The following is a 14051-nucleotide window of genomic DNA, read 5'->3' as shown; positions in this document are numbered from 1 at the left end:
CCAACTAATTATCACAGGTGTCTGAGATTGATTTCAGTGATCCAAAGAACCCTGAGACACAATACCATCCATGAGTTTAATTGAAAAACAAAAAATTTAATCTTTATGACACTTAAATACAATTTGCATAATAATTTGGAACGCGGTGTAGACATGAATTTCAGTGAAACAGCCTATAAAGATAGAAAGTGCCGTTACAGTGCCGTCGCAGTCATTCCCCCGGCTGTGATGACACTGCGGAGTCACTAAGAGAGCAGATGAGGAAGACCCTGAAACACTGACCTATCAGAGCAGGCTTAAAGAGGCAGGCGCTAAAACAAAACATTTTAGATGGAGGTTGAATACAGGTATATTCGGGCAGACAGTATGAGAGAAATAATGTGTTTCTTGAACATTAAAGCATGTAAAAATGTTTTAGTGGAAACCGAAAATACAAGTATGAACCTGAAAATGAGCATAATATCTGACCTTTATTATAAATACAAAGACACTGCGGTTGCCAGAGAGCTGATACACTTCTCTTTACGCCCTTTTCTTTCCTATCTGTTCCTGTTTTCTATGTTTGCTAGGAAAAACACTTTTATTCTCTCTTTCAGTTTTTAACTGTTGCTCAGCCCCTCATGTCTCTTGCACAGACAAGATGTTGCCTGTTCTCACAGTTTCTGTTCCTGAAAGTAAAAAAAATTCCAGTTTTTGTTCCCTCTCTGTCTGATCCCTTACGAAAGCGGACAAAAAAAAGACATATAGTTAACTCAAACAAAGCAGAAGAGAAACAGAGACCAAGTCCAATATTTGGATGAAGTTAGGTCAACATTGAATTGTCTATTTTGTCTGTTTGACTAATTGTGTGGCCATTTGTGGTGCATGTGTAGCTAAATATTTAATGAATGCATTTCTTTTACCAACAGTGGTGCATGCAAATCCGGATCTGTGGTATCTTTGTCCTGTTCAGGTGAGTTTTTAGAAAAGCCACCACTGTCACAAACTGTTAGCAATTTTTGTAACAACGCAGGATACGGCTCATGGGTGGGGGGTGGAAGATGACATGGTTGTGGGACAGGTTTCACACCAACAGGCCTACACACGCCCACAGCCCAAGCAACAAACTTCCCTATTAGCAACATCTTGAGTAATGCATTCTTAACAACAAATTAAAAAAAGAGTTTTGGATGAAGAGAAACTCGTCAAACCTGCCTTTTACTGTTCAAATAGAAGGATCAAGATGGATGAAATAACAAAGACACACAACAAAAAGTTAGGTTGAAATGAATTACAGGAAAGAAAGAGGTCCTAAAATAACTTTGAGTCACTTTGTTTACCAGACTGTGGACAGGTGGGCTCTCAGGACCGTATTGTTGGGGGTACGGAGGCTTTCATTGAGGACTGGCCCTGGCAGGTTAGCCTGCAGCAGGGAGGCCATCACACATGTGGAGGCTCGCTGGTGTCCCCGCGTTGGGTTGTCACTGCTGCCCACTGCTTCACTGGGTCAGTATAGTTTCTGTTTATACCATTTCCAATGAATTTCCCTTGTGGTTAACATGTGAAACATAAACTCACGCTCTCTGTCTTCTTTTGGGCCTTGCAGCAGTAAAAAGGAGCTGGGTCGCTGGAGAGTGGTGTCAGGCCGGACATACATGGGCACACTGGGAGGCTCCTATGTGGACAGGATCATACTGAATGGAGACTACGATACAGCAGGAAACGACTACGACATTGCACTGATGAGACTCAGCAGCCCGATCACAGTGGGAGGTTAGAATTTAATTCAACACACTCAAACATGAGCTGGTATATTTACATGTATATTGGTTACCTGGCATTGTTGAGTCTGTAGTTGAGACCCTAGCAGTTCTGATAAGGGCATGTCAGTAGGCTTTATGATATTGCCCTCTAGTGATGTATTGTCAAACAGCACGCTCTTCACTATAGATCAAATTGAGCCAGTGTAATCAACACTTTAATTTGCAAATGCTATGACAGAAGCAAACAATAAGAACCCTAAAGGCTCAAATTTTCACAATGAATCCACTGCCCCTGTCTTTCAGAGGGCCGTAAGCCAGTTTGTCTACCTCCTAAGGCTTTTGGCCTTCCTGCCAAAGCCTCCATGATGGTGACTGGCTGGGGATACCTGGAGGAAAACGGTGAGACACACACATTTCCTTTCAGTCACAGATAGCGTCTTTGATGTTAGGCCTATAACTGAAACGTCACATCCTTTTTTGCCTATAGGTAAGGTTTCCCCTTCACTTCAGAAGGCCGCTATCCCTCTGATAGACCGGGCCAAGTGTTCCAGCCCCTCAGTGTATGGAAGCTCTGTAACCCCGAGGATGATCTGTGCTGGTTTCCTAGAGGGGGGAGTGGATGCCTGCCAGGTAATGAACCACTGAAGAAGAATATTCCAAGCTATACAGTACTACAGTTTGGTATTCGTTTGTAGAGTGACCAGTGTTGGCATTCTCAATTCAAATGTTATTGAAATGGTGCTGTTATGACTCCCAGGGGGACAGTGGGGGTCCTTTGGTGTACTTCACCTCCGCTACATGGCATTTGGTTGGAGTGGTGAGCTGGGGCGTTGGCTGTGCCAGAGAGGGAAGGCCAGGTGTCTACTGCAACGTTGAAGAGATGCTGAACTGGATTCATACAGTTATTGAGGTACAGCATACGGAAAATGCTACGTTTCTGTATTAGTAGGGTCCACTTACTCTAACATACAGACAAAATACTCGCCCTGATCATTTTAACTTCATCCCTCCAGAAACACCCCTGAGGTCCTCCATGGTGACGAGCGACAGGAGAATCCAGTCCAGTCTACTCTGTCTGGACAGCCTGTGAAACTACAAGCAAGCGTTTGTTTCAACGTGGCGGTCAGAGGATGGGAGACGGAAGGAGATAAAGGGGAGGTTGAAGATCAATCTCAGCAGCAACACAAATGAACTGCTAAACACAGCCATATGCAAAAACACTGCACATTTACACACACACACATTCATACAAACTTATTTCAGGTTTTTTTTTGTGCCATTTCAGCTTCTTATCTCAGGGGACAAATACTGTATATTCATGTTGTTATGTATCGCTTGCCAGTCTGGGATGTTTTAAGTCTTTAAATTATTGTAATTTAACAGACCAAATTCACTGATTCATGCATTTTCAAAACAACATTATCAATTTAAAACCACAGGTACTGATATGAGGACTTAGCAATAACTGTACAATCCGTTTTAACTGTGACAATTGTTCAGCCTTACCAGACTGGCAGAACTCAGACATAATGTACTTAATTACTATGTGCTATGATTTCAGGTGTGCAATGTGCTATGAGGATTGAAATATGGTAAACTGCTGTATAAAGAAAGGTGACAGACAGGGCAAACCTGGTCTATGCTAATGCCAGCGGAAGTCAGTCTGAAGCTTCAGGTTAATATCACCAGTATAGGTGATAACAGGATGCTACGTCCAGGAGTTTAATGCATCTATGGTGCTGATTCAGTTGATCTGATGTGTGTCACTATTAGATAATGCACCTTTGTACAGCACAGGTGTTGTGCTTGCTTCCTATCACAGATTGATTTACATGAGCACTTTAAGTGGAAGGTGAGAATTACTTGACTTTACTGTATATGCAGATGATGCAAGTTACTAGCCTAGTAATGCACTGAAGACTAAAACTCAAAACACACGCAGAGTGCCTCCACACTGAATTTCAAAGTGTACTCAGATATACAGTGTGCCTTTAGAAAACTCACATCATGGCCAGAATATTAAGAGTTTTTGCCTTCACAGCTTAATTTTCTAAATTTAAACGTAAGCAACAGAAATTATAGTGTGTATGTAAAATCTGCGCACTCAGGAAAAACCCTGTCATTATTGCTTCATTTTAAAGTAATCATTCCAGTTGTAGCAAAGTAAAAGAATACATCTAGCTGTATTTTGGTTTATTTATCAGTCTCTTGTCTATTGAGACTACTTAGATATGGCATTTCTGAATCTAAAAATAATAATTACCATACTGTATAATACTGTATATTGTAAAATATTTGGACATTAATAGTAATCCTTTGCAGGTTTGGCGAGTGCCAGGTGGCTGATAACATTTGAGTGTACATGTGGTACATGTTGTGGATTTTTATATAGCTGTACATAAGTTGTAAATATAATAAAGACATTCTTCTGTAACTTTGTTTGTTACACAGCTGAGTTCTTTGCAAGTGTATGTGCTGGAAACTGGATCTCTCCTTGTTCCTTTCAATGTCGCCCATCTCCCTCCAAGAACACACCCTCTGACCCCGAGTTAACAAAAGGCACAACGGGGAGAAGAATACATGTAAATCCTTATCATGGGAACAATAGATGATGAATATGACAATTTTCGTCTCAAATTTCTGGACCATACCTCAAAAAGACGAGGCATTGTCCAAGGAAGTTAAATTTTTCCACTGTCACCCTATGCCTTGGGCTTGATTACACTGCCCCCCTGTGGTGGATACATGTCATTATCTGTGTGTGGCCACTTTTCCACCTTAGCACCAACCTTACATGCTTTATATTTTTAAGTTGAACTGCAGCTGAACCAGTTTTAGAGGGACAGAAAATAAGAGAGCACAGGGCTTCACCTATATCTGGGGCAATAACAGACCAATGAGTTGCTTAGTGTGGAGAAGATGCGACAAAACACAAAAGGGGATAGAGGGTCAGTACAAACAGCCAAGTGCAATTTGAGCCAAATTTGACTATGTATTACTCTATAAGCTCTTTCAGGAAGGTATTTCTCTGACTTTGCAGCCACAAGAGACAGACAATAAACAAAAAACAAAGGGAAGTTGATTATGTATGAAAAACATTTATAGTTTCCTGAATATCAGAGTACAACAAAGGCCAATGGCAAAACCCAACAATGATCAATGTTGATGTACAGCAGCATATGTCATTATGTAGAGCAAGTCTTGTCTCAAAGTCATCTCCACCTTGCTCCTCTATAGCTGTTAGCCATTAGCCTAGCCCTTTTACCAAAACAGATCGACTGGATAGTTTAACCCTAAGCAGTGACTGATCAAACTTAATAATGTATGGTCAACATTAGTAAGACAGAGTGCTGAGATAACTGAAACATGCACTTTGAAGTCCTTCAGAACAACACTAAGTAACAAGTTGGTAAATCAACGTTAACAAGTGTTACATAATAAATGTACTTATGGTTATCTTCTTGAACGACTGCGGCCTTTGAACGGGTCATCCTGTATCAAGACAAAAAAGATGAAGATGGAAAAAGGATTAAAACATTTATCAGGGAACAGATAATCAAATATAGCTGAGTCCATTTCTGGCAACTCAAATACAACATGGATTATGTGAGATAAAATGTAGGGGTATACATTTTTGTCAATGTGACACAAAAAGATATTAAGACTTAAGATCAGTTCAATTCCCAGAAAACTATGCGGTTACACAGTAATCCTACTTATTGGATTGGTTGAGTCATTTTTCACCAATGGGAATAAAATCATAGTCTATATACAAGCTAAATCATTTTCTCCGATCTCCTCTTACCTCATCATCATCACTGTCATCAAATGCAATTCCTCTAGACTGGCTCTGGCTCTGAGAGCTGTACTTAGTGAAGGATGATGATGACGACGATGCTGATCTGTGGTAAGCAAGAGAAGGAGTCAGGGTAAAACACAATTAAAAAATATCAGAAATTTGAAATATGAAGTGAGGGACAGCGAGGGCGATGCAATACAGACAACTGTGTGTCTCTATGGGTCTTTCTTTTCTTAAAGGGGACTTCCCTTATTTTCTATATAATGTTACAAAGTCATTAGACTCACAAGTCAGTCTTTAGACGCTTTGCTTAACTAAAGACTGATGTCTTTCTCCCTCATTTTGTGTTTAGATGGGCGGATACAATTTCAGAGTTTAAAAAAACTCCCTACGTTGCAGAACCAATAGTAAATCCGTGGGGCGATCCTTCGGTGGCTCGCTGAACTCTTGTGCTCGTAAACATAGTCCGACTGCGTTAAAAGTTTTAAACAAAGTCGCTGTAAGTCCTTCATTTCCACAATCTTGTGGACTGAGCACACGTTTGATAAAACAGAGTTAAATCTCTCGGCATCCATTTTCAAGCTCTCTGTGTGTTTGTTTCCTTGCGGACGAGAAAAGGGGGAGCGCACATTTCCGGGAGGGCGTGTCCTTTTAAAAAATGCAAGAGGCGTTTTGTTGCCGGCCGTTTTCTCCGGTGTGTTAAACACACTTTAGAAAGGAGTGTCCCCAGACTATCAGAAGGCGGAGATCTCTGATTGTCTGGTGGTGAGACTACAAAGTCATATGATCATATTAAATATGGCCGAAGTCTTAAATAATGAGGTAAACATACTTGTGTGTAAAAGTAATCCCTGTGAGCAAAACCCTCAGGATTCAGACCATTCTGAATACTCTGTTTCCAATGATGTTTGCTACAAGCTGACGTCGAGTCCTGACGGATTTCTTTATATGGTCATTTGCTCCCAGCATGTGCTGCAAGTGTAGCCTACACTGTTAAATCAAGCTACATGCTAACGTAGGGTAAATAAGTCATCTTTGTTGCCAATGTTGCTAATCTCTCCCTGCTTTCAGATTTTTTTTCTTGCTGGAACATGTCTAGTTGTGTTTAGAAGCTTTTACTGGTGGTTTTTCACAGTAGAAAGTGCCGCCATTTTCTGTTACGGTCATTCCCTGGCTGCAGTGACAGTGCAGAGACGCAGAGATACGTACGACCCAGAGAAGCTGACCATTCAGAGCTGACTGGGCTTTTTTGGAAGGGGGAATTAAAGACAAGCGCTAAAACCAACGGTTTCAGACAGAGAGTAGATACAGGTGTTTCAACACAGACAGCATGAGGAAAACAAAACATTTTCTGACCATTCAAGTAAACATATTCTATTAGAAACCCAAAACACAAGTATGAATCTGAATATGAGCATAATAACTCTCCTTTAATGTACTGGTCTACCATATTGTAGATCAAAACAAACATACTTTGGAGGGGGACGGGATGATTTCATTACAGGTATATCTTCATCTGAGTCATCAATGGTCACCTGGAGATGGATAAAGATTAGAAGCAAGGCTGGAGGCAATTCAGTTTACATACTGTGTGTGTGTGTGTGTTTGTTTTGTTATCTGGCTTACTTCATCTGCTTTGTAAGACGCAGTGGCTGAAGGCCGAGATGGTCTCTGGGACGGAGCTTGAAATGCTAAGGAATGAGGAATAAGTAGGAGAAAAGGGAGATAAACGTTTAGATCATGAAAAAATTGAAAGATGAGGAGCAGCAAAAAGGGAAAAGCAGGTTAGTAAACTGCTAAAATAAAAAAGGATTTCTGTGCTTTTTCTGTGGTGTTGCAGTCTGAGATGAGAGAAAATAAACTTGTGTGTTTATAGATCATCACACACACACATATTCTCAGTCTCCTACCTTGCATAATGCTTCTGCTTTGGGTTGCTGCTGAGGATTTCTGGGAACGGCCACGACCGGCTGGCTTTGGTTCGGTGGCAGTTGCGCCTGGATAGACAGGTGAAGAGGTCAGAATAAGGATTTATGATTCAACACACAGCATCATCATACAGTGCTTTGTTTAGCTGCATCAAATATTATTAAACTCAATTCAAATCAGTATTTTACTGTGCCATAGTAGTATATGTCATTCAAAGAGTATTGTTTAGTGTGTGTGTTGACAGTCTGAAGATTTCACAAACTACAATAAGCACTTTCACTTCGTCTTACCAGCTCTCTTGCGTACAACTGTTCCGCCAGTGACAAAATATTTAATAGTGGACTTTTTTCTCTTTCGCAATAAGACAAATGTTCATTCCAGAAAGTGAGTAACCTGGTTTGATGAGTTTTGACTTCCCTCTGCTGGAGTGTGACTAAACAGTATTAATGGATATGTTTACATCATAACTGTCAAGTCTCCCGTTTTGGCCGGGAAACTACCGTATTTTACCCCTCTTTCCCGCCGTCCTCCCGTATTAGTATTTTCCCGTAAATCTCCCATATTATAATATAATTTAAAAACAAACAAACATTCCTCTGCCTCTCCAAACTGAACTCTGTCACTAGCCTCGCGAGAACTGCCACCTGCAGTAGCCTGGGTGGCAGTTGTCACGAGGTTAGTGTTGACAGCGGGTCTGGTTGACAAGTGGTTATTTTAGATTTCCTGTACACCCAGGGACGGGTTTTGCTATGGGTAATGTGGGCGACCGCCCAGGGCGCAATCTATGTGAGGGCGCACGAGCGGGGGGTCACAGACAGGAATACGGCGGAGGCTCATAGTGCTCTGCGGCGCAAGAGAACGGCTTACCGGCCGAAAAATTTCCCTTATTTTCAAATCCAAAACTTGACAGGTATGGTTTACATACACAAAATATTCTGTTTTTTCCCTTATTCTCCTACTAAGCTGTTTACATGGCTAATAAAGATGAATATTCCACTTATATTCCCATTTACATGCAGTCGTGCATATGCCAATTAAGGAGCCCTACCATGTTGTTTATCACGTCAAAACATGGTGAAGTGGAACAGCTGGAGCTGCTTGTGTCAATTGTTTGACCATGTGAACACAGCCTCCCGCTTTCACTTCTTCAACCACAGCATTTTTTAGGTCAGTGTTGCGATATTTGTGCATATACAAAAACATGTTGATATCCAAGTCTTTCATAATGTTTAAAGTGGGTGTGTTTCTCCTACCAACCAGAAATGTGGGCTTTTATTTTGGGCATACTACTACCTCTCCTCTCCTCACCATGGATGCATGAAGAGAAGTCTGTTGCTGTCTCGTGTGTGACAAAGATGATGATGAGAGACTCGTTGTTGAGGTCGAGAAATATCCTAAGCATAACGACTCACGATCAAGTCATTAAAATACAACGGCCAAAAAGATATTGCCTGGCGAGTCATAGCTGTGGAGATTGGTTCTTCAGGTGGGAAATGAAGTTTAATTAGGGGCTCTCCACACATGATGTTAGCTTAAGCTAACGCAGAGGTGGAAGAGGTACAGTTCTTTCAGTAAAATTAGTAATAACTTTGTGTGGTCATCTGTTAACAAGCTGCAGTGTGGCGCGTCCGGTGTGTGCTAGAGGCAGCACATGACGCGCCATGCCACAGCAGCTTTGGAGTGTTTTCAGCTTTAGGCTCCAACATATATTCTGATAAATTCTGTTAAATGTTACAAATCCATAGAAATGCATTACTGTCTGTGTCCAATTCTACATCATAATCATACCACTTTTGTTTTATAAAATACCTGTATCTGTCAGAATCTATCAGATGATGTATTAGTTAACCTCTTATGCTGTGAGTCTGGCCTATTAAATCATCCAGTGCTGGCTGAGGCTGTTTATCACAGATGTACATTCTGATCCACTGGTATCTCTTATTTTCTTTCGAACTGTGTAAAGAGCATTAGCATTGGTAATTGTGAATGTTTTTGCAACGCCCTCTCACAATAGTCTGGTAGGCAGTCATTGTATGTCTGTGAATCTTTGGTGTGACCGTCCAGTGGTGTATATGCTCTGAGTCACTGCCTTGTATCAAACCTACATTCGTGAATAATCCTTTACAACATTTATTTACTACAATGTATTTCTCCCTGCACCTCTACTAGTGACAGATAATATGACAACTCACCTCTCCCCCTTCCCCGGCCACCCCGCCCCCTGCTCCCTCGCCCTCTGCCTCGCGTGGCGGGAGGAAATGGGGTAGAGCCTTCGTCAGAGTCCATAGCGAGCTCATCAGATATGTCCAGGTCCATTGGCTCATCGCCGCGCTCCAAACGGTGAGCTTTGGCTCTGTCCATAGCCTGAGAAATAAAGTGCACACCACGTTACAATTATTTCTGTCATTTGAAATATATCCTTTCTATTGTTCATAATTGATTATCAGAGTGTTGTCTTGCCACATACATGTGTCCAGTGTGAACAGCTCAGTTTGTTAACACATGGGCATTAAACACACCAGACATTTTAACATTTTTGGCTTGTGTGCATTTGTTACTTACTTCTTTGATTTCCTTCTCTTCCTCAGTTGTGTTCTTTTTGGATTCTCTGAATCGCCGCACCTAAAAATGTAAAAACGTGCACACAAAGTAACGTATAACATCAACTCCATCTTCTCTACTTCCCACGCAAGCCCCACCCTACTTACCTCTGTGTCTATATCCTGCTCTGTAGTTACTCCTCTGGCTTGGAGGTGGCGCTGTGTCTTTTCTAACTGGTAAGTGATCAGCTCCTCAATGGCGTCTTTCTCATCTTTGTCTACAAACTCCTGAATGGCCTTCCCCATGCCCTGCTCGGTCAGAAGGGACAGCTGCACTTTCTGTGAAGATATGCGCGCGCACTTTTCAAAAGAATATATGTAGAAACAGTGGATGACAATAAGTGTTTTAACACCCTGTAAGTGTGTTAATGTAAATTGTTGCATGTGCAGTACCTGTTCAGTTGCCTCAAAGTACTGTTTAACCAGGTCTTCCACTCTCAGACCCTCGACTGCTGTGGTTTTTAATATTTTGCCGTAGTCAACATTGACCTCATCTAAAAAGCACAAAGATTGAAAGACGTCAAAAAGACAGTACTGTACATCAATCAATGACATGTACTGCAGATCCACAGCTTTATATTTAGCCTGTGTCAGACCTTTGATGTCTTCTTTTTGCTCACGCCGTCTGAGAAAGTGAATAATATCTTTTGGGTTAGCTACACGGTCCACAAACTTCTGACTGAAGCGAGCCGTGTTGAACGTGTCAAAACCTCCAGTGTAGTCCACCTGGAGAAGGCAAAGAAGATTATGAATTTGAAAGTAGCACAAATAGGAAGGTGTGTGCGCACATGCTGCAAGAGTGTCCATCTTACCCTCAGGCGAATGAGAGGTTTCTCTGGGGTGAGTGGACATCCAAGTCTTTCTCTTTCAGCCTCTTCTATCATCTCTGTGACCTACAGTGCAGACGGGCAAGCAGGGTAAGATAACGAGATGCTAGACGGTCTCTGTATGTTTGTTGGTGACCTTAAGTGTTACCTTTGCATAGCACAAGTCCTCCACCTTCTTTGTGACATGGGGTGTATCAGGTGTGAAGAGATCTTGGTAGTCATCCAGCACCACATCTTGGATGAAGAACTGACGCACTGTGTTTAGGGGGATCTTTTTCAGGTTCATCTTACGACCTTTCACCTTCAGCAGTCCTATGTGCCTAGATTCATACAGACAGATACTTAATCACTTTAAAACACATTCAGAGTATCAAGTTTACTCTAAACTGTGTGTGTGTTTATGTATGTATTTGTTGGTACACACTTTTTGGTTGCCTCTCCAGGGGACAGGGAGGTAGCTACAGAGCTGCCGGGCTGTGTCACATAGAAAAGCTGCTGTTCATTTCTGGTTGGCGCAATCAAACACTCATGCTCATGACCCCAAACCACCAAGTCGATAAAGTCATCCAGAAACTGCTCAGGGATGTAGTTAGTGGGTCCGTGCTTACTCCTAGAGAAAACACAAATACAGAAGAACAATTTAAAACATAAACACAACACGGAGAGTAATATTGAAACAAGCGCACCTTCAAACACAAACACACACTTGACTTTTTTAGCCTCCAACAGCATAAACTGCAGCTGCCAAAGGACAGGGAAGTTTCTGTGGACGTACCAACCGACACAACATGCCATAGAGCTGCTGGTCACGGCCAATAATAAAAATATAGCAGTTTAAACCACAAACAGGGGTTGACTTTAACTCATTCACCCTCTTAAAAATGCTTTACTTTTTATTGTTATAATCTTACTGTCCACACGAAATTATGTATTCTTATTAAGGACTAAGTTGCAGATTTCAAGTTTGCAGTATGTACTGCATTACACAGTCCACAACATGCATCTCTAATACGTTGACATTTTCTGTGGTTATCCTAAAATAGACAGCTTTCCTCTCTGGTTTAAACTATCCAACACCATAAACGCACCTGTTCTGGTGGATGGCAAAGAGGTTAAACCATTCATCTTGGTCTTCTTTGGGGCGAAGCATCGTTACCTGGTTGTTGACAAACATCCTGTACAAGCGCTCATCTGGGATAGAACCTACACACACATTCATACATAATTTAGACCTAAGCATGAATGTTTTTATGAATCCTGGCAGAACACATATTTTAGAAATGGATATTACCAAAACAAACACTTACCAAGACCAAATAAGGCCAGCTTGGTGCTGCCTTTCTGCATGAGAATGGGACTAATCTCTATCCTCTCAACTGACTGGGAGTGACCAAAGTGATTGACAAGACCAGAAGCACTCAGCAGATCCAATGCACACAAACCCTCAGCCTTGAGGACAAAAAAGTTGCATTAAAACAAACCAATATACAGGCACAACAAAAGAGACACAATTGCACATACTTGCATGTTAAGATCTGGTGTTGTGTCTTATTATTTCTTTCATGCTGGAGGCAGCTTACCCCAGTTGGATCATCATGGTTACCGTGAATGCTGAATACAGGAATAGAGATGTTCAGGTTTTCATCCTGATAGTTAACCCAGGGGAACCTGCAACACGTCAACACACATATAACAACATTACTATAACAAAAATACAATATTTTGCCAGAATGACCACAAAAACACAGCAGGACTGACTGGGTGGTGTTAAAGTTGACAGTCTGGTCACTCATAATGTTGAAGTGTATGGGATTGTCACCCATGCAGTATTTTCTTAGCATAGTGATGCAGTTGTGGAGGCATCGACGTGACGGCTTGTTCTCATGGAACAAATCACCACCCAGCAGAATAAAATCCACCTGCAAGCAAACAAATGAGCAAATGCAAATCAGTAGGTATTTAGAACAGGTAGACTTTTGTATGTCCATGCAAGCAGACGATGAGTCACCCATCTATGAACTTGCACGTACCTGATTTGTCTTGGCACATTTCAGGATCTCATCCAGTGTATTATAGGTGTCATTACCGCGGATAGCATCCTTCTCGAGGTAACCGAGGTGAATGTCTGTGGCGATGAGGATCTTGAAGGTATCATCATCATCCCTAAAAAAGAAAACGCACACAATACAGTCATTAAAAATACACTATTACTGTGAACTTGCATTGCATATAACCTGGGTGTAAACATTATTCACTGGAAGGTTTCAAAAGCTCTGTTAATATGCAACCAGCTAATTTACAATACATTTCGTTTGAAAATTTGAAAAGGAAATCATAATATACACAGACTTACAAGGTGCTCTCCGAGGACATGATTACAGGGATCTGTTTACACCAGACAGGAGTTTAACGAAAGGCTTCACCTGCAGACAATACAGTGATGTTGAAGTTATATTTAGCCCCAATCCTCTTGTAAGTTACAGAAATGCTACAACCATATCACAATTGCAACTGTAGATATGTACTTAAGGAACCAGGAAATACTGCATAGCACGGTTAGATAAATGAAGGCAGTAAACCTAAGTAAACAAGAAATGTCATACAAGCATTACGGTAACGTTAACTTTTGTCGCAGTTACCAGAAGAAACCCACGTTTATGTTATATTGTGTGCTAGCTAGCTAATTAACGGTCAATAACGTTAGCAGCTAGCTAACGGTAACTTGTATCTGCATAGTAAGGTAGTGTGAGGATGTTGACTCAAGTTAACGTTAGCTTTCACTTTTGCTGAAACCCTTAAAGCAAGTTAACTATGAATGCTAAAGCTAACACGAGCTTAGCTTGCATTTACATATCGTACGGGTCTAAACTACAAATAATATGTCTATTAAACTTTAAAGAGTTATTTGTTGTGTGTGCTCGATGCTACAACGTGGGGGAAACAACAATTAGTTACCCACCTCCTCTTGAGTCCCAAAATATGTCAGAGAAATCCCGGCAAGTCTTGCAAACCCTCCCCCCGCCCCTCACAGATGGCTCAGAGTTATTGTAGTTTTATTTTGAAACATCGCCGTTCTAAAGTAGAGAATGGCTACGGGAGAAAAACTACACTTCCGGTAAGCAAATAAAGTGCGTTTGCTTTAACGTTAAAGTCG

General features: G+C 41.3%; 2 protein-coding genes across 4 annotated transcripts in view; one reads left to right on the top strand and one right to left on the bottom strand.

Moving 5' to 3' along the window:
- tmprss4a (transmembrane serine protease 4a) overlaps nt 1–4176 on the top strand; it is an 18884-nt gene extending 14708 nt beyond the window's left edge. For all 3 annotated transcript variants that reach the window (XM_050071262.1, XM_050071270.1, XM_050071254.1), the window contains exons 7-13: nt 909–952; nt 1323–1485; nt 1586–1752; nt 2046–2141; nt 2230–2372; nt 2500–2652; nt 2756–4176. In XM_050071262.1, the coding sequence (XP_049927219.1) occupies nt 909–952; nt 1323–1485; nt 1586–1752; nt 2046–2141; nt 2230–2372; nt 2500–2652; nt 2756–2767 (778 nt within the window). In that variant the 3' untranslated portion in view covers nt 2768–4176. The remainder of the gene's footprint in view (nt 1–908; nt 953–1322; nt 1486–1585; nt 1753–2045; nt 2142–2229; nt 2373–2499; nt 2653–2755) is intronic.
- A 650-nt stretch (nt 4177–4826) lies between these two features.
- On the bottom strand, nt 4827–13932 carry mre11a (MRE11 homolog A, double strand break repair nuclease). Its single transcript, XM_050071071.1, has 20 exons — nt 13857–13932; nt 13251–13320; nt 12928–13060; nt 12656–12816; nt 12478–12565; nt 12205–12346; nt 11986–12100; nt 11322–11507; nt 11046–11217; nt 10883–10963; nt 10667–10796; nt 10464–10564; nt 10179–10349; nt 10033–10092; nt 9663–9834; nt 7452–7538; nt 7168–7232; nt 7015–7076; nt 5548–5644; nt 4827–5234 (listed from the first exon to the last, which is right to left on the bottom strand). The coding sequence occupies exons 2-20, from the start codon at nt 13268–13270 to the stop codon at nt 5196–5198; spliced, it is 2082 nt and encodes a 693-aa protein (XP_049927028.1). The 5' UTR covers nt 13271–13320; nt 13857–13932; the 3' UTR covers nt 4827–5195.
- Nucleotides 13933–14051: the final 119 nt, after the last annotated feature.

Source organism: Epinephelus moara, chromosome 2 (genome assembly GCF_006386435.1).
Source record: "Epinephelus moara isolate mb chromosome 2, YSFRI_EMoa_1.0, whole genome shotgun sequence".
NCBI lineage: Eukaryota > Metazoa > Chordata > Actinopteri > Perciformes > Serranidae > Epinephelus > Epinephelus moara.
This window is presented reverse-complemented; position numbering and strand designations above follow the sequence as displayed.